We start from the raw sequence: 19,852 nt of genomic DNA on the forward strand, positions 1-19,852 counted from the left end.
GTTGCCTCTCTCCGTTCCCTTCCCAGGATGAGCAGAGTGCCATGCTGATGTTAAAGAGGCACCTGATTCTGAAGCAGAATGTGGATGACTATGCAGATTCTGTGCAGAAGCTGGCTGACCGTGCACAGAAGATGCTGGCAGAAGACCATCCTGATGGGTGCGTGACTCCCTCTTAATGACCGTCTAGGATATGGACACATAGCAATGTGCATGTTGCTCACATAGCTTACAGTATTACTCAGAATACATGTGAACAATTTGCAAGTCACACTGAGGTCAAATCTCTACACAGAGTCTCATTGTGGATTGTTGAGCATTTTGAGCATTACCAGGGCCTCTCTACATTGTTATTGTGCCTCCTTTTGTCAGTGTCAGTGAGGGGGATGGTTAAGAAGTTCATGCCTCTCTCTACCTGCAGCGAGGCCATCATCCGACGGCAGGGCCAGGTCGACAAACAGTACGCAGGCTTGAAGGACCTGGCAGAGGAGCGCAGGAAGAAGCTGGACCACGTCTACCACCACTTCCTGCTGAGCCGTGAGGTGGAGGACCTGGAGCAGTGGATCGCCGAACGCGACGTGGTGGCGTCCTCCCAGGAGATGGGCCAGGACCTCGACCATGTCACGGTACATGCACAATGCCTCTCTGGTTGACAATGGCCCATAGCATGAGTTCCAAAAAAACAGCAGTATAGCATAATGGTAAGGAGTGGGATTTGTAACCAAAAGATTGCTGGTTCGATTCCCCACTAGGGCGCTGTTGTTGTGCCCTTGGGCAAGGTACTTAACCCAGAGTTGCCTGTATAAATGGATAACATGTAAAACCTGTAACTTATGTAAGTCGCTCTGGATAAGAACATGTGATAAATGCCGATGATGTAATATAAAATGGAAAAACCTAACCTGTGCCTGAATTTTTCACTTATGCCAAGTCCTCTCATTTGTGTTATATGCCTTTGTTTGTCTCCATCAAAACAGATCCTGCGGGATAAGTTCCGTGATTTCGCCCGGGAAACGGGATCTGTGGGTCAGGAGCGTGTGGACGCGGTGAACCAGACGATCGACGAGCTGATTGAGTCAGGTCACAGTGAGGCAGCTACCATGGCGGAGTGGAAAGACAGCGTGAATGAGAGCTGGGCGGACCTGCTGGAGCTCATCGATACCCGTGCGCAGCTCCTCACATCCTCCTACGACCTGCTGAAGTGAGTCTGGGACAGATGATGGTGGAGATCACATCAGTTAGCCAACACCCTGAGCATAGCTGATGCGTGGTAGTACAGTTGGCTTCCATTGCCTAGTGAAATTGCACAAGTTATGGTAGAGCCTGAATAATGTTATGCTCACATTCACTGGTCTGGGAGTGTTGCTAGCCTGGTCTGACACTGTTGCTCATTTAACTTGAATGGATACACTTATGTTCTATTGTGCTGGATAAGAGCGTCTACTAAATGATTGCAATGACTCTACACCTCTGGTTCTCAGGTACTTCTACGATGGGAAGGAGCTTGTGGCCCAGATTCAGGAGAAGCAGACCCAGCTGCCCGACGATGTGGGTGAGGACTTCAGCAAAGCTGAGTCCTTCCATCGCATGCACGCTGCCTTCGAGAGGGATATCAGCACGCTAGGCAAACAGGTACAGATGGCCGGCAGAACGTTTCCCTTGAAATGAATTTAGACTTTTTGGGAGATAGACAGGGGATTTTTGAAAAGTGTGCTCTGTGACTTCATATAAAGTTGCGATAATTAGATATCCTGCTGCATTTTGATAGTTGCAGTGTGATCTTAGTGAAGATTCAAAGTGAAGAAGTGTATCGATGGTTTTGAATTTTTCTGTGTGAAGCTTCACATACCACAGCCCTCCTGCACAAAATGTGTTTGTGAATTTCAGAGCATTCGTCCACCGCCCCCCCCCCCCCACCCCTCTCCCTCTCTCACTCTCTCTGACTCTCACTCTTCCCTGCCTCTTTCTCTCTCCCTGCCCCTCTACCCACAGGTCCAGCAGTTCCAGGAGACAGCGGCCCGGCTGCACGCTCAGTATGCGGGCGACCAGGCCAATGCCATCCAGACCATGGAGCGCGAGGTGGTGGAGGCCTGGAAGGGCCTGCTGGATGCCTGCGACGGACGCAGGGCGCGCCTGGTCGACACAGCCGACAAGTTCCGCTTCTTCACCATGGTGAGGGACCTGATGGCCTGGATGGAGAGCATCATCCAGCAGATAGAGACGCAGGAGAAGCCCAGGTGAGAGGGAGCCGGGTCATGGCAGGTGATGGGGAAACAGAGCTACTGGAGACTGAAAGCTTGATCTCCTCTTTCAGAGACGTGTCCTCTGTGGAGCTTCTGATGAAGTACCACCAGGGCATCCGCTCTGAGATCGATGCCAGGGGTCCCAAATTCGCTTCCTGCGTGGACCTGGGTCGTGCCCTCCTGGCACGCCGACACCGGGACTCTGCAGAGGTGACAGCTGGAAAGATCTCGGACCATCTTGTGTAATCTGCAGGCTCACTTGGTTTACTGGTGCTGGATGTTGATGGTTCAGCTCAGGAGATGCATTAGACTGTTTCTTTGCAACATCCTCTCTTCTGCCACAGATCAAAGAGAAGTTGGTCCAGGTGATGGAAAAGAAGAAGGAGATGATGACCAAGTGGGACGACAGATGGGACTGGCTAAGACTCTGTGAGTCCAGCACCAGGCTTCACCTGTTTTTCCACTCCTTTCTTTGGTAGACCCAGGAATTAGAAGCAGGGGTTTGGTTCTTAATTTAAAAACAGCGTATACACTGAGGACGCGTTTTGACTTTACTGTTAGTCACCTGCATCACACTTTCTTTCTTTGAGTAATCTTCAGTTTCTTGATATAATGAACTCTGATGTCATTCCCTGTTGTTGCATCACATTACTACATTCATTTAGCAGACTCTCTTATTCAGAGCAACTGCCAGCACAAAAGAACAGGAGTGAATTGACACGGAAGTGTATCATTGTTAAATGAGTGATGTATCACTGTTAAATGATATTGTTAAACGATTTGCAGTGCTGGAGGTGTGCCAGTTTGCGCGTGATGCGTCTGTGGCGGAGGCTTGGCTGATTGCACAGGAGCCTTATGTAGCGAGCAGAGACCTGGGCCAGACGGTGGACGAGGTGGAGAAGCTCCTGAAGAGGCACGAGGCCTTCGAGAAGTCCACTGCCACCTGGGAGGAGCGCTTTGCAGCGCTGGAGCGCCTCACCACGGTGTGTTGGTATATAAACTCTGTATGTCCGTCTGTCGTTCCGTCTGTGTGTCTGTCTGTATTTCTGAGGGTTTCATTAGCGGTCAAAGTAAGGGTTGAATGTACTGAGAATCTCTTGATTGCACTACATTTCCATACTGCAAATTCCTGTGTTATCTCTGTGCTGTGGTCTCTTGACTATACTGTATCTCTGTGCTGTGGTTTCCTGACTATACTGTATCTCTGTGCTGTGGTCTCTTGACTATACTATATCTCTATGCTGTGGTCTCCTGATTATACTATATATCTGTGCTGTGGTCTCCTGACTGTGCTACATCTCTGTGCTGTGATCCCCTGACTGGTATATATTGGTCCTGTGATCTCCTGACTGTTGCATCTCAGCTGGAGCTGCTGGAGCTCAGGAAGCAGCAGCAGCAGTTAAGAACGGAGGAAGAGCAGCGCACTGAGAAGGACAGCAGGTGAGTGTCAGCCCCTCGGGACAGTCAGTGTCACTCAGTCCACCCTGCAAAACCCCTCTCCCCTCCCACTGTTCTGGGGGCCCTCGCTGCGGACTTCTTGGTTTGCCATTCCTGGGCTTCCTTTCAGTACCATTACAGAGTGCTTTTGCTCTCCCTGCTGGCTGCTGAACCATATACAGGCCAGAGAGATGTTGCAGTATGGAGCCTCCTGAAACACATTGCTGTTTTACAGCAGTTTTAATTTCTAATGCTGCTTGAAAGGTTCATACCCACTGCTTTGAACAGTATGAGTTCTCCAAAGAGGCAGGTTCATTTCATTCGGTTAAGCATTTCTAATTTTTGCTAAAATGTTAATGTAATGGTTGTGTTCGAGTTATTTTTACACAGGGATTATTACTCCCCCCCCCCCCCCCCCCCCCACACACACACACACACACACACACACACACACACACACACACACGATAGAGCAGTACCTTTTCTGTTTTGAGCTTGATATGGTCATGTTAATATATGTATTTAACAGGCAATGTTCATAGATATAGAGATAACGCAACAAAGTACATTTAAATTAGTTTGACAAGTAGCATACTAGTTTTGCTATCCTTGTAACAATGAGAGTGTATTTGAAGGCTGAACAAAGAATTTTCCTACAGGAAAGAAGACACAGGCTATGGAGAGGGGTCTTCCCAGCCCTACACTCTCGAGGAGCCATCTCTGGTCAGTATGATCCTGATTTATCTTATTCATGTAAGGGACAACAGTTTCCAACCAAGGTCATATTGCAGTTCTGCAAATTTGATAGTGATAACATATGACATGTTTGCGTTGAGAGGATTGTGTATGATTATTTATTTTGAATATGTTCATCTGCTGAGTTGTGTAAATGTGCGGTGATCCTATGTAATAGTGGTGAGCTGGTGTTTCTCCTCTGTACTTGCATTAATTTAGTATGCCATGTGTCCTGTGATGTCGGGCCGGGAAATGTAAAATGGACATTGCTGAAGAACTGATTTGGTACTGGTGGCACGGTGATGTTGTAGGCCCAGATGGGTGGCTGTGCAGCACACAGGAATTAGAAAGGGGAGGTTTTACAGTGCTGTACACAGGAAGTTGGGAGGGGAGGCCTTACAGCAGAATACTCAGGGGGGTTTAAGCGCTCAATGTATTTACTGATTCCAAGTCAGTCCAGGATCGATGTTACACACCCCAGCCATTCTATAAAAGAGGCTGATACCAGTGTCTGGGAAAGTGTGTGCTCTTTCTGAAATCTTTATCCATTTTAATTTGAATTAATTTGAAATCGGTTTACTTTACATATTTTTAGTCTGGTTCAGTGGCTGTGGAGCCGAGCTCTGGGCAATTGGATGGATCAACAGAGCTGTCAACAGCGCTAGCGGTGTCTGAGGTACAGGGGAGTGGCTCGGGACAGATGGAGCCCTCCGGGCCTGAGCTGCAGCTGCCCCCGAAGGAGCCGGAGCGGGCCGCTACCCTGCCCACTGAGTCACCCAGGAGCCAAGCTGTGCTACTGGAGGGCATGCTGGGACGCAAACATGAGCTGGAGGCAGCTGGCAAGAAGGCCTCCAACAGGTCTGAGATCAGTGACATACAGGGGCACCTAATTATTAAAATGGGGGTAACCACGTATTACTAAATGTTATCACGCTGTGACACAATGTAAGAACTAGGAGTGGCACTAACATCATAGACAAATACCTGTAAATCTTTCTAAGGGTGGTGCATCACATAGCTCTGTTGTACTCTTCATTTTGGTGCACAGCTTATTAGTCATAAGCATTATTCAATGATGTGTAAAAGTGTTCCATTTCCTACTGTTCTCTTGCCTGTCTAGGTCGTGGAACAACCTGTACTGTGTGCTGAAACCAGGGCAGCTCTCTGCTTACAAGGATGCCAAGAGCTTTGGCTTTGGCGTCACTTACCATGGAGAAGACCCCCTGACACTGAGCAATGCCACCTGTGAGGTCCTTACCAACTATAAGAAGAAGAAGCATGTGTTTAAGCTACGGTGAGAATCAGGAGCATGAACACATATCAAGATTGACCTGCTCCGGTTTTATCGAGAGTCTGATTCCTTCCCGTGTCCGTGTTTGACGCTTGTCTGCCTGTTGTCTCTGTGTCCTTCTCAGGCAAGGAGATGGCAGCGAGTACCTGTTCCAATGCAAAGATGAGGTGAGACTTCGCACTTGGATGCAGTTTCTTATGTTCCATTAAACTATATGGGAGAGCTTTTAGGATTTTTAAATGCACAGAAATACACACACATACACATTTTACATATGTATGTATAGATATAGATATGGACTTTAAGCAGGAGAGCTTTGTGGGTGTGTTGTGGGTAATGTAATGGAGTATCTTGTCAAAGAGTGAAAACTGGCTCCCGTGTAGAGAGTAGTGTATTGTCAGAAGACTTCCAAGTCAGATTTCATTTTCTCTCTTTGCTGTTATGCTCATGTGTGCCTGCAGGAGGAGCTCCAGAACTGGACACAGGCCATTGAGAAGGCAGTGGAGCCCCAGTCAGAAGAGGTAGCCCCGGGACCCTCCGGAGCACGGGCTCAAAGCCTGCCCCCACCCACCTCCTCCACTATCCCAGAGGCCAGTTCTGCCAAGAAGGACAAGGAGAAGAGGTTCAGTCTTTTCACCAAAAAGAAGTGAGAGGGAAAGTGCTAGGGTATAGGGCCACACAGTCAAGCCTGTCTTTTTATCACTATCCTGATTTTTTTTTACATTAGCAAAAATTTGTAAAAATCAAAATCAAAATACGTTGATTATGAACAAAAAAAGCACGCTTTGCTGCTTGTATTTAAGCCAGTGTTTCTGCAATGCTGAGGTCTACCTGTTTTTAACCTTTTTTACACGATATCAGGTTCACAATTTAACCAAAACACATGAATGCTCCTTTCACAAATCAACCAAAGAATGTTTGCAACATAGTTTTTTCTCTCTAATGATTTGATTTTATTTTGCTTCTTTTGGCATGCTTTATTATATTTGTGTGAAATACCATAAAACTTACCATAAAAAAAAATAATTTGCCTTATTCCTATAAAGAAATGGTTGTGCATTGTAATACTGTGTTGTTGGTGTCAGGGAATTGACTCTGTCAGAGTCTATATCAGGGTTGGTATTTAACAAGCTTTGTAAGCACTGTTTCTGGAGACATATTAACAGGTAGTTTTACTGAAAGGCACTTGGGCACTGGGCTGGTCAGCACTACATACTATAAGCACACCCAGTGTTTTGATTGCAGTATTCTGACCTGTCCCTCTGAGAGTTGTAAAAAATATTTATACTTTTCCAAAACTTGTCAGACTAAACTATGGGCAACAGGTTGCACTGAATTTAAAATGAGGCCGTTTTACAGTTGTCAGGTGAGTCGTTAAAGCAAAACTGTAGAACTGACAAAAACTCATTCTGAAGTAGCTTGAAAACTAAATCAAAACTGTGGACAATTGTTAATTCAAAGAGCATAAGTTATGGAAAAATGTGTGTACGTTAAAGTAAGAATTTATTTTATAAAACCCTGACTGACACGATAGTCACGTGTCCTTGTATATGAATGGAGAAAACTTTGTTTAATATGGTGCTATGTCTGAAAGGAAGAGGGCAGAGCATGTCCTCTCTCAATCAAAATGTTTAGTTTCTCTGGGTTGAGAGTCCACCCCAGAGTTATGCACAACCCACTATAACTCAGTGCCAAGAAAACTTTCCAGAAAAGCCAGATAGTATGGGAAGCTTCCGGGAAGAATGTGTACTGTCTGAATGTGAGTCCACAGGAACTGTTGGGAGAAAATAAATGTCACATATTGTAGGAACAGTCTAAGAGTTCAGGTGCAAGGTACCCTCAGAGAGAAGAATCTTAATAGAAAAAAAATAAGTTCAGTATTTATTCCAAAGGTTTATGTTTATTTTTTGTCAATAACAGACTCTCCCACTGGAATATTGTAGCTCTTGGGAGAAAAAAATCACACACAAAGTAGAGCTACTTTTAAATCACAAACTGAAATATATACAGGGAAAATATATATAAGGAAAATGCATTTATATTAGAGTTTATTATATTTATAATTATTTACTGAAACCAAAAGAAAAAAAATGGATAATAGCTGTTTTATTTTTTTCAATTGTATACAGCAGTTCCCCGTATTTTTAGTTTTTTGGCCACAGTGAAACACTTGTTCACTTCCTTCCTCAACAATTGCCTTACACTTTTGTAGCACACTGCCCTCGGGTCCTCTGCTTTATCAGACCTGCACTAAACGCATCGTAGAGAGGCAGTGTCAGCCATGTCCATCTTTTTTCCCACACTATATTTAATCAGATGCTTTGCTCGCTCGATTCCCTTTCTTTGCCTTTCTCTGCTGTCCACACTTCCCTCAATGTGGTTTAATTAGTATTTTCTACTCAGTAACCATGTAATATTTCCAAAATGTTGATTGCACTGGTCTAACATTTTGAGAACCGAACTTGGAAATAAACAATAAAACTACCAGTTTGGAGAAACGTGGGCTGCTGTTTTCTGCTGATTGATGCTCAGTCACTGTTTTGCTGCGGTGTGATGTCATAACACTTTCCCTCTGCTCTGGTCCCCTCATCTATTATCTATTGTCTGTAGAGTTACAGTATTTCATTATATGTACGAGTGAGTGGTGTTGACTGATGGACCGATGTTTGTTTGAAAAATAGAATCATCATATTCACATCCTCAGTTTGATATGCCTTCCACACAATTTTTGCTGGGTCAGAAAAAAAGGTTCCCTCCAGTAACAGTAAACGGTGTCTTCAACACTGTTCCTGCTGTTGGCACATTTTCTTTTTGTCTTTCAGTCTCTCCCTGCTATGTGATTGCCCAGCTCAGTTTGATTTCCTGTGCAGCGCCTGAACCAATGCGAGTGAAAACGTACAAAATCAGTCGTACTTCAGCACTGGTTGTAAATAACTTTAAAGATTAATATTTACGACTGATATATTGAGCATACAAAGAAACATTATTATTACATATGCACAACTTCAGAAAAATATTTCAGACATTGATGTTTCTGACATTAATAAATTACTGTTTATGACACTGTTACACTACACTACTGTTACACTATTACAAAATCACTACATCATTACGTTAGTCAAAAAATCTGACTGCTTAACACTGACATCCAGAGACTTCACTCCGATCACACAATAAAGTGATCATTATATTACCAGTGACTGACTTGCCAGATCTGAGCCTCCTTGAACATTTGTAGGATGAGCTCAGACAATGTAACCTTCTGAGGTTCATTCGACAAAATTCATAAAATTAATCAAAAATTTCAAAGGGCTGTAGTTTCAAAACTATTAGAGATACAGACCTAATATTTGGGATTTCTCCATAAGTTTGGTATAGGAACACACCTGTGGATTTTCTTTCAGGGAAATCTGAGAGTGAGCTGGGAAATTTTTCTCAAACTGGGTGATTGATATGGAATGACACATGCTTGATCAGACTCTACAAGAAGAATGGGACAGTATCTTACAGGAATTGTCTACAACTAGTCTACTAGTGTAAAGAATGCATCACAGATGTACTACCTGAACAACTGTCAATGGAGACTGCCGACATTACCGGTCTGTACCTTTCACTGTTTATACCCTTGTTACATCAGCCCTATCAGTGATGTTAATGGGTGTATTGAATTTACTCTCATTGCCTTTTGCTAAAATGTCAATGGGTCTGGTCCAGAGGACATTCTGAAATTTTCCTGAAACAGTGAATTGTATGCAGCTGCTTGCAAAGCTGCTTTTGATGCTAAGTATATACGCTTAGTCCTTTTTTATTTCCATCTCTTTATTTAACAGACAGCTTTAGGGTATCCTATATACCTTTAATTTTGGCGTGGTATATATAAACACAAAAAAATGCATGTATGTATGTCTGAATCCTGTATGGTATGTTGCTTTTTTGTCCTCCAGCAAGGAACTTTCCTAAAATTTCTATAGTGAATGTCCACCTATATACATTGCTAAAAAAGAATTCACAGAACATAGCTGGCTGTGAAATGTTGTACATTATGAATCTGGATGGAATTTGTGGCAAATCACAATCATGAGAAAAAGAAGAAGCTTGATAGAAGTTTATTAAAACATTACAAATATACCAGTTTACACTTTAAAGGAAGACTAAAGTAGCTTTAGTGTGTTTTGAAGGAAAATAAAGGCACTTTTTTTATTTTGTTTTGACATGTTTTAAAGTTCAAATGACAGGTTTAAATTAAATGGCAACAAAATCAAAAATAATCTTTACAAAATGTAAGGCAACAATTCTTGAATTCCTACAACAGATGCACTGACCCAAAGTATTTCATTTACAAGAAGCTATTTACCATTTAATTTAATCTGTGAAACATCAGGCAGTAGAAGCTCCACATGATAAATCAGAAACTTTAGACCAGCAGAAAAAGACAGCAGCTGCTCACACTTTAAGCATTACAGGACAGCAGAATGATTGCTTCACAGATGACAACCACTGTTACCCAGCCAGCAAACTCTACACTGCCACCTCCCACTATTCTACTGTTAGCTGCAGTTCACTTGGAGGTCTTGAATGCCATTCATCTGCAGACACAAGGAATAAAGCTGCGTTTGCAGGCAGTTACATCACATTCTGTCAGAGATTAAATTTAAAACAACCGCAGAGTCAGCTTAAATCACACCTGAAGTGTAAATCACAGTTCCCAGCCCTGCAGAGATGAAATCATACATTGCAGTTGCTGACACACAACCCCTCACTCTGATAACATAGCTATTACAACACAGCCACTTGCACCAAGCCACGGAGGTCCGTCTGCAAGGCATAAACTCAGTTGCGATTTATAAACAAGGCAAAGCACAGACATTTTATCCACAGTCACAACACTGTAGAAGTAATACAGCTCAGAAAGCAAAGATCATAAGAGGCCATTTAATTCACTGATACGGTATGAGATTCAACCAATAGATGAAAGACAAAATATTGCTGATGAAGTTGACACAAAATACAGCATGTCATCAGCCAGTGACATAGGACAGACTAGTAAGACTACAACTGCAGAACCCATTGACTAAATATTCACACTTAAACCAATGTGCAAAGAGTGTAAATCTAAAATGTATGCATTAAACATTGTCTCTGTGACACTGATGCATTTAGGTCCCTTTGCGGTAAAGGATCGCGCCTTTGACTCTGCATAGTACAGTACAGCTAAGTGAGTCCAGAGGAAACGGGCCTTAGAAACAACCACTGCTCACAAAGGGCAAAGCCACCAGCTCCAGCTGGGATCTAAATCTACCCCCAAGAGGGATGCTTTACAATAGCTTACACATTCCCTGGCTTTGCTGAAGTGAAATGAGGAAAATAACATAATTTCACATTGTGTGCAATATTAGGCCTGAGAGAAGGAAGTGAACAGCCCAAGCCTTCATAACACCACATCCTGCCAAGACTCACAGCAGTCCGGTGAATGCGTCCTGCTTATTAGTCTGGTGCAAGCAGAAATCAATTTCCTCTAACAGTAACATGCATGGCTAGAGAGGTCAGATCAGGTTTTTTTTTTTTGTTTAAAATGGAATCTTCAAAAAAAAAAAAAAAAGCAAAAATGTTTTTAAAAAGACTCACTTTATTCAGAAGTCATTGGTTCATCTATATATTAGAATAATTAAATATGAAAACCATTTCGAAAAGCAGTTCTGGATACAAAAATAATTAACTACTGACCCAATTACACACTCTTAATATTGGTATTTTACATTATTGGTATTTTACGATTGTTTAACTGTTACTAAATATAATGAAGTTAGATGTGCTGTAGTTTGACTGCTGAGCCACTAGATGGCAACCGACATACACCAGAGAGAGATGTTAGCGACAGCTCGTTCCCACCCCCCCACTCCCACTTACTTTCCTTTTTTTTTTTTTTTTTTAAGTCTGTCACACTTCACTAGGGCAGGAACTGTGCTTCAGTGTGTGGGTGTAGGTGAACCGACACAGATCAAAGAGAACTATACATCCCAAATTAGACAGCAGTCAAAAAGGACCTTAATGATAGCTTTTACAACTAAGAGAAGCGACTGACAGACAGACCTGTGCCTTCAGTTATAAATAGCGGTGAGGAAAACAATGTTTTGTGAGGAAGGGTTCTGTGTGTTCGGCGTGCTTCTCTCCCGTTACAGCCCTCGCTGATTGTCTGAGAGAGCAGGAAGAGGGGAGGGGCGGACAGAGGGAGAGAGAGCTGCAGAGGGGACCCGGGGTCAGAGCAGGAAGTGACACGGTGACACGTTCTCCTCTCTAGTTGATGAGTTTGTTGGCTCTCTGGTTGGCCTCGTCTATGCGGACCTTATTCATTTCAGCCTGCAGGGAGGAAGCGTGAATGGGGTGACTCACTAGAAAGTTACTGACCTTTATTCTACTGCATGCAGAGCCAGTTGGTACATTAATAACACACCACTAGTATACTAAAACAGTTGGGACAATAAACCTTTTTGTGTTACCAATATATAACCTAATGTTATCTATAAAATATCAATACTTTTCAATAAACATAAAGGATCATGCTTGTTTGCTTGTTTGTATTTGCATGAGGTTCTAACATTTTTAAAAAGGAATGAACAGTGACGGAGGGCTGAATAGTCTGTTCTCATTACTGAGCCTCCTATATTCTCTTATATGTAAATATATACATATAGTTTGCTATATATGATTATTTTTATATTTACATTTTAATGTTGAACTTGTTTGGAATCAGCTGGTGAGAAAGTCAAGGCTGCAGGGCTACAGCTCAATGCAATTTGCAAATCTACTGTGCCTACTGGGAATAGTGCTGCTATTTTAATAATACGCTACAAGACGGAAAATGCTGATAGGCAAATTTTGTTATTAACCATGCGCATACAAGCTTCAGATCCAATTCTAAAGCGACGCTTGCATGTGCGCGCGATCGTGCAGCCCACCTTGTCGGTGATGCGGTCGATCTGTTTGTTCTGCCGGTCGATCTCCGTGCCCATATCCATCGCCATGTTCTTCAGGTTACCGATGATGCTGCCCACCTGGTCCAGGTTCTCCTCCATCTCATCCTCCCGCGCGTCGTTCGTGATCCTGTGGGAGACGCCCGTGGGGGGGGGGGGGGGGTGAGACAAGGGGGCACCGGACTGCTCTGAATGTTTCGGCGGGCGGACGGAGCGGTTCTCTCACCTCTTGACGTAGGGCCCGGAGGGGGCGGCGGAGGCCTGCACGGGCTGCCCGTTGCGGACGCTGGGGGGCTGGCTGGACACCACGCCGTCTGCCCCCGTGGCGCTGGCGTTGTCGCTGCCCGTGCCCCATGTGCGCTTGTAGCGCCCGTCGTGCTCGATCGACCGCACCCTGAAACACACGCGCGACTGCCATTCACCACAGGCGTGGGCCGAGTGAGCCGCTACGGCGGTGAGGGTGAGGACGGGGGGGGGAGTTACCTGTCGCAGGGGCACACACACAGGCCGCAGCATTTGGACAGGTCAGTCAGGTTCCTCTCTGCCTGCTTCATGTCCTCGTTGATCTGGTCCATGCCCTCCTCCACACGGTTCAGTTGCTCTGGGAGACAAGGGGAGTAAGAGAAACATTAATGGCCAGACTCCAGAGCAGAGTGCATTTTGGGTTAAACCTGAGACCCAGCAGCAGAGCAGTGTACTTACCTCCCTGCGTGTCCAGCATGGTCATGGTGTTCACCCCTGTCTGCCTGCTCTGTGGACAGACGGACAGCGTCAGGACTCATTCATCACTTACAGTTACTCAAAGCAGCCTCCACGAGTAGACAACACTGTAAAATGTCATTCATGACATCCTAGACAGGTAACCCTATGACTCATCATCCAGAACTTTCTAAGAGTCACTCTGTAAGACATCGCTTCTGAACAAGACAGCAATACCCTGACAGATATTCAGGTTCCTCCTGTCTTATTGTGGATGTGTGATGCAATATAAACACATTTTATTAATAATGATGTAATGAATCATGTCTTACCTCCTCTGCCAGCTGTAACATTCGCCTTGTGCTCTCCAGTGACTGAAAGAGGAAAAACATATTTCATACATTCAATCAACCATCACCTCGGGGGAATAGTGAAAGCTCTCCATCTCCCTAAACAAGTGGTCTACACAGAGAGACACAGAGGCACACACATCCACAGGATACCAAAGACAGAGCATCTGAGTTTATTTGTTTACACATCCAGAGGACATTCAGTAATATGAAAAATGGAACTAATAGGTTATAGAACAAACTGAAACCGCAACTTGAATGGTGACTTGTGATTAATGTATTTGTGAACAGTTACTCTGAGACAATTGTGTTTCAAAGCTCTGATTAACACGTCCATTAGGGACTTGGGCAGCTGCTTTGTGAACACTGGGCTGGACAGACTCCATACCACTATTACTTAAGGCCCTTCGCCTGACCTGATCAGTCTACAAAACCATCCTATCTGATGGAAATCATCAGGTGATGTCTGACGGGAATGCAGTCAGTTCAGGTGTACATACTCTATTAATAGCCAGGGGAGAACAAGCTATGAGAGCTAAGGCCCAGAGGAGAGCACCAAAGACTTCACATAGATCTGAGAGCAACAGGAAATGACTATTCACTTTTAGCAACCGCTACACAAAAGGACAAACAGCTCTAACAAACAGGCGTGGTGGTGCTAATGTTTAATGGAGAAGATGCTGACGCCACAGCTCCTCACTCCACCACGCAACACCCGAGCCATCACTCACCTGCTCTCTTACACAGACCCACACACACACTTCGGGTGTTTGGCTACACACAGAGCCAACTCATGTCACAGACAGACAACTCACATTTACACATACTACATGCTCTTGCTTGATGCTAGGGTAACAGGTCATTAAAAACAACAAAGAAGAGAGGATCAAGCTCTTTTAACAACAAGCATTCTGTAACACTTACCTGGTATTATTAGGGACAACATCAATAGCTCAAACAGTACTAGTCTTAAGGGTAGAGAATAGCTGAGGTACACAGAAAATCTTATTTTCAAGCCATAATAAGAATGAAGAATGACAAGCAGAATGTTAGATAGGGGAAGGAGAGAGCTCTAGAGGTTAAAGGTCATTGAGTGCGTTTACCCCATGCCCCACAATGGAGCTGTTGCCCTGCTGGTTAGCAGGTTGGCCCCAGCATACACTTTCCCAGCATGCTTTCCCACCCACAGCTTACAAGCAGCTGTCAGTCCACACTGGAGTCCCATCCCACACAAAGGCAGCAAGAGAGAAGGAGAGAGAGAGAGGTGAGGAAAGGACTGAAGGAAGGAGTCCAAATGCATGAGGGACTTTAAAGCAGACAGAACAGTCTAAGAGTATGGTTTAGATCATCTCTGCATAAAATGTCATCCAATGTTAACAAATCAGTATTTTAATTTGAAGTGGAAAGAATTACACGTTTGCTTCTGGTTGCATCTGAGAGTGCATGTTAGTGGGAGGGTTTTGTGGCCAGTTTGTATTTATGTTTGTATACCAGTGTGTGTGTGAAGGAGTGAGTCAGTCTATGAGGGTGAGTAACTGCTTGGAGCAACATCGTGAGGTTTAAACTCAACACCAGAGTAGGTCCTGCCAGCTCCCCACCCCCAACCAGAGAGACAGAGCACAGACATACCTCATCTGTCAACTGGTTGGCCTTCATGGTGATTTCCTCCACTGACATGTCAGCCATGTTGATGGTGTTGCTGGGGGCTCCTGCACTCTGGTCAGTGCTCTGCGGCCTGTGGGTGTGAAAGGGGTCAGCACTCACATTACTACTGTCTTTGAAGTTTCTTTTCAGTGGCTTAAGTCTTTGTTGTAAGGCATGTTGCCATTCAAACATACTGTGTCTGGGTTATCCCCCCCCCCACACTCCACCCAAGTAGAAAAACCACCGCATGGACCAGTAGCTCATTCTGTGCCCAAAGATAACAATCAGGTACCATGAAAATCAGTTGTTTAAGAAATTATTATGGGAAATTTTTAACAAATTAGTCACCAAAATGAGAAATAATCTGTATCAGTAAAACAAACCACAGCCAGGTCAGTCTACGGGAAAGAGAATACACAAAGAAACAAACTGAGAGAGTCATTAAAGGGGTTTTTCCGGGTTGAAACGTGAGGCAGAACACGCCAGGGAGAGGCAGCTCTGACAGACACCATCTGCACAAGGGCCCAGTGTTTCCTTGTCTTAAAAATTCCACTCCAGTGCGCCATGCAGAAAGCATGCGCACCATGAAGATGGGAGATAAGGAAGTAGCAGTAAGGACTCTAGTCAAGCGTCTAAACACTGTTTACCACATAGGCCCAAGCACTGTGGTCTGATGAGGAAGATATGAGCGTGAAAGGACAACAAGAGAGAAAGGCCAATTCAAATGACAGACTGCGTGAAGCAGGAACCGGAAGCACGGTGCCAGTATCTGCATTTCAAATCGAATGTAAATGCAAAGATGGTCATTAACGCTTCTGAGTAGTTAATATCCAAGGTCAAACTTTTCTGAAATGCATAACTGCAACGACAGTGTGGTATGTCCAGAAATTAATACACTAATAAACAACATTACAGAGTCCTTAACCAACAGGAGACCACTTAGTACTAAAAACCAGTAGAGTGTTGCTCTGACAGATGCAGTCATCCTTCAAACATTTACAATCAGCGACAGATGCTGAAGGCAGAAGTGAAACCAGGTTAACTCATTACATTTTCAAAGGTACTTTCAAGGAACCTACACCACCTTTCCAGCTGTTTTCTTTCCTGTCTGTGTTTGCATAAAGCACAGATCCCTCTTCCCGAGGAGCTCCAGCCACTCCTTCCTGTTTTCACAGTTATTCTGACCCCTGATTTCCCTCATGGCACTGCTGATTCCTGCACTAGATACAACCGAAGTAGGACAGATCAAGCAATGAAACTACTAACGTCTTTACCTAGAAGAATTCTATTCAAATGCATGTTGAATTAAAAAAAACAGATAAAGCAAAGTCTCAGCTGGTAGCAACCACGTCATTAAAACCTGTGCCTGCTCCCGATGTGTGTGCATTAACACTGCTTTTATTGCTTGAAGCGAACGTCTGTCTAAATCAACTGCTTCACTGCAGCCATAGCACACAGCCATTGTGATATCTGAATGAATTCAAAGGTCATTTAGGTTTGCAGCGCAGTTACAAATAAGGACGCACATACTACACGTTCTACACGCTCTGACCAAACAAGTGTTAACCTGAAGGAGGCAAAAGGATAAATAATTTACAATAATTTGAAGTATAAAGTGTGTAGTTTATATTTTTCAATGTGACAACGGACTTAATCGCCTAGATTTTCAACCAGGCACAAAGCTGGAAAGATGAACTGAAGTATTTTCTGAAGTCATTGAAATGAAACCCAAGAATGTGCAAAGATTCTCAAGTGTGCAATTGCGAAAGAGAGAGAAAAACAGACAAGATGTCCAACCTTAGAGAAGCTAGTTTACTCTCTTGCAGTGGCTAATGGAATTGCTCAGTCTGTTTATCACACAGTATTACACACAACGGTTGCATCAGTTTCGGCAGAAAGAGCCAAACAGTTCTACAACTGTGTTTTGCTAATTGTTTCAAGTGTGGGCGTTCCTCCTGGCTGTGTGTGTGTGCGGTGAATGCACTGAGGATGAGGGATACAAGTTTATGTTTCTTTAAATACTCAATTTAAATTCATGCAAATCTGGGTAGATACGTGCTGCATCATCCTTGATTTTTTTCCCCTCTCGGACACTTTCTAAAAAATGATCGAGAGCCTATATGCAACAGTCCTAATGTCACTGTGTGGCACTGAATGTGTTGTTGGGTAGCTGTGTGTGGTACCGTTGTTAAGCAGAGCCTGGCTGTGGTAATACATGTCACCACCAGCACTCTGAACAGCTCAGTTTCTAGGCGGACCTCTCTCACACCACAAGCACTTCTCATTATCACCTCCTGTGCACTTATGAGGCGCAAGAACGAGGTGCCTTCAGCACCCAGCTCTTCTGCACACATCATGCTCACACTGGTTGCCAGCATCCCTGCCCCCTCACAAGAGCACACACATTTCCAGCTCTTCCTCACAAACCAGTTCTCCCAGGTTACGCTAAACCAGACTGTAAGTAGATTTTTCTCCCACTCTGAATGCTTATTGACCAGGAGTCTTCTGCTTCAGGGTAAACACAGGTGCTGCACAGTGGATTCTGAACATAATGCTTGATTTGCTCAGTGCAAAATGCTACCAACTACTGACACTACACAGTATATCCCCTCCCCTTCCCAGAAGCAGTACAAGTTCAACCCCTAACTGCACAAATTTACAGAAACAGTGCTTCCTCACACTTCACATCCACCCTCCAAATCAGGTCCTACAAGCATCATTTCTACTCTCACTTTAGTATTTGTTGGGTTTCAATATCATGGACTTCTAAACACTAACAGGAGTCGAAAATAATGCAAAAATACTGCATTTCCTTTCCTTGCAGCAAATGGTTAATGTTTCACAGGGCGAACGAATTTCAGTTTGACACGAAAGACCAAACAGCTAGAAATGCTCAACTGACTGCCAATATGTAATGGGACTGCACTGACGGGCAAATAATAGACTTGAGAGCTTTATCAGCAGTTTTCTTCAATACCGACGAAAGCACCACCATAAATGTACCGGACTGCGATTAGAAGTTTATTTCTTCGCAAAGAAAAGACTACAAATCAGGATTCTGTTTCTTTTCATTGTCTATGAATTGTATACACAAGTTCATTACTATCGCAATGTGTGTAAATGTTTTCTAGCTGTACATTTAGTCATACTGATACCCAGGGGATCTTCATCCCATTGTTACAAGGTCATAGGAAAAAATCGTATAGCCATAACTAACCGGTCACATGATGAACATGAACTTTTCACAATGGGGGTGGAAAGCAGGTGTCGTGATCCACCCACAAACGATTGAAAACCGATCCCTGCTCTTGCTAAGCGACAAAACAATGTTTAATGTGGCTTCATTTTGCTACGTCTTACTTATGCAGCTAATTGTTAACTATGACAAGTAGTCCTCCAGTCAGTTAGATTGATTGCAAAACAGTGGAACCTAAATTATTTTCTTTCGTCTTTTTTTTTAGCAACTTTAAACTAACTGCCAGTCCTGGTGTCCGATGAAGTCATTAGCAAAGCACATGACACGACGGTCTTTTATTGTCCTCAAAAGCAGCAGCACAGGTACTGAAGTACCGACAGTTAACTAGAACTGCAAAGTCATAGGAAAGCTAGATCGCTACTTGTGTAGTTACATTAACGTTAGCTATTTACCTAACGACAAGTTCCTGGCTCGTAACATTTTCTTACGCTGAATACTATCGTTTGCGAGTCTAATTTGCTAAGTTATATTACCTGTCATGCCTGTTTTCACTGTATCTAACGAAACGTTGCTAAATCCTATTCGGTTTGTTCTTTGTCTAACATGTTTCACTCTCCATCCGCGACTAAACTAACAAACCACCTTGGTCAATTAACTTGTATACCAAAGGATCCAGCTAGCTAACTTAGCCAGCTTGCCAGACCCACCCAACCACCATGTTAGTTAGCTCCCGCTACTGGTAGTAGCGAGCTAGGTAGCTAGCTACCTCAGCTGTTGAGAAACAAGTTGTGAAAAGTAGCTAGCTAGCTAGCCATATCTGTTAATGTCCGTCACCTCACCGAAACGTACAAAGACGTCTTTACTGGTAGCAAACCAGCTACCTGACTTACTGTTTTATCATCGTGTTAATGGAAACAGTCTTCCCTTTTTCCTGGATTGTGGTTTTGGCTAGCTAGCCTGCTAGCTAACAACTGAGGCAGTTAGCTATTGCAAGCTAGCTAGTTCCTCTTTGAAAAACTTGAGGGAGACTTTTCCTCTCGCTGTCTGTTGTCTGCGGGGAGTAGGAGGAAATAAAGATCCATCGAAAAGCTTACATTTTCGTCTTAGGTTTTTAGTGGCGCCCTGTAAATGAAACGTTACTTACAGCAAAGATCTCAAGTCTGGTGCAAATCCTCTTGCTTCTCCAACTTTGCTGATGCCGAAGTTGGGCAAATTCCTTCAGTCAAACTCGTACTGCGCATGTCCTCTCTACGAACCAGAGAGGATGAGTTACACATGCATATCACACT

The 19,852-nt window shown here is 43.8% G+C and overlaps 2 protein-coding genes across 3 annotated transcripts in view; one reads left to right on the forward strand and one right to left on the reverse strand.

Moving 5' to 3' along the window:
* The window catches only part of sptb (spectrin, beta, erythrocytic), a 29,991-nt gene extending 23,368 nt beyond the window's left edge, over positions 1 to 6,623 (forward strand). Inside the window, exons 24-37 of the mRNA XM_036541734.1 lie at positions 27 to 157; positions 419 to 623; positions 975 to 1,198; positions 1,479 to 1,629; positions 1,990 to 2,234; positions 2,312 to 2,450; positions 2,585 to 2,669; positions 3,027 to 3,223; positions 3,604 to 3,680; positions 4,337 to 4,400; positions 5,008 to 5,270; positions 5,533 to 5,706; positions 5,828 to 5,870; positions 6,165 to 6,623. Coding sequence (XP_036397627.1) covers positions 27 to 157; positions 419 to 623; positions 975 to 1,198; positions 1,479 to 1,629; positions 1,990 to 2,234; positions 2,312 to 2,450; positions 2,585 to 2,669; positions 3,027 to 3,223; positions 3,604 to 3,680; positions 4,337 to 4,400; positions 5,008 to 5,270; positions 5,533 to 5,706; positions 5,828 to 5,870; positions 6,165 to 6,353 — 2,187 coding nt within the window. The 3' untranslated portion in view covers positions 6,354 to 6,623. The remainder of the gene's footprint in view (positions 1 to 26; positions 158 to 418; positions 624 to 974; positions 1,199 to 1,478; positions 1,630 to 1,989; positions 2,235 to 2,311; positions 2,451 to 2,584; positions 2,670 to 3,026; positions 3,224 to 3,603; positions 3,681 to 4,336; positions 4,401 to 5,007; positions 5,271 to 5,532; positions 5,707 to 5,827; positions 5,871 to 6,164) is intronic.
* A 4,992-nt stretch (positions 6,624 to 11,615) lies between these two features.
* On the reverse strand, positions 11,616 to 19,794 carry LOC118786730 (synaptosomal-associated protein 23-like). Of its 2 annotated transcripts, XM_036542017.1 has the most exons (9): positions 19,708 to 19,794; positions 19,454 to 19,614; positions 15,353 to 15,458; positions 13,706 to 13,747; positions 13,377 to 13,425; positions 13,158 to 13,275; positions 12,901 to 13,068; positions 12,660 to 12,804; positions 11,616 to 12,060 (listed from the first exon to the last, which is right to left on the reverse strand). In XM_036542017.1, the coding sequence occupies exons 2-9, from the start codon at positions 19,462 to 19,464 to the stop codon at positions 11,998 to 12,000; spliced, it is 702 nt and encodes a 233-aa protein (XP_036397910.1). In that variant the 5' UTR covers positions 19,465 to 19,614; positions 19,708 to 19,794; the 3' UTR covers positions 11,616 to 11,997. The 2 variants fall into 2 exon arrangements, with proteins under 2 accessions (XP_036397910.1, XP_036397912.1); XM_036542019.1 differs by lacking the exon at positions 19,454 to 19,614.
* Between the last annotated feature and the right edge of the window lie 58 nt (positions 19,795 to 19,852).

Source organism: Megalops cyprinoides, chromosome 12 (genome assembly GCF_013368585.1).
Source record: "Megalops cyprinoides isolate fMegCyp1 chromosome 12, fMegCyp1.pri, whole genome shotgun sequence".
NCBI lineage: Eukaryota > Metazoa > Chordata > Actinopteri > Elopiformes > Megalopidae > Megalops > Megalops cyprinoides.

What these genes read in the sequence shown, in the direction of transcription:
- LOC118786730 (XM_036542017.1), bottom strand. An exon ending in CCAACCAGTTGACAGATGAG is followed by an intron (nt 13,748 to 15,352) that starts GTATGTCTGTGC and finishes TTCCTCTTTCAG; the next exon opens with TCACTGGAGAGCACAAGGCG. An exon ending in TCCGGGCCCTACGTCAAGAG is followed by an intron (nt 12,805 to 12,900) that starts GTGAGAGAACCG and finishes CGTCTCCCACAG; the next exon opens with GATCACGAACGACGCGCGGG.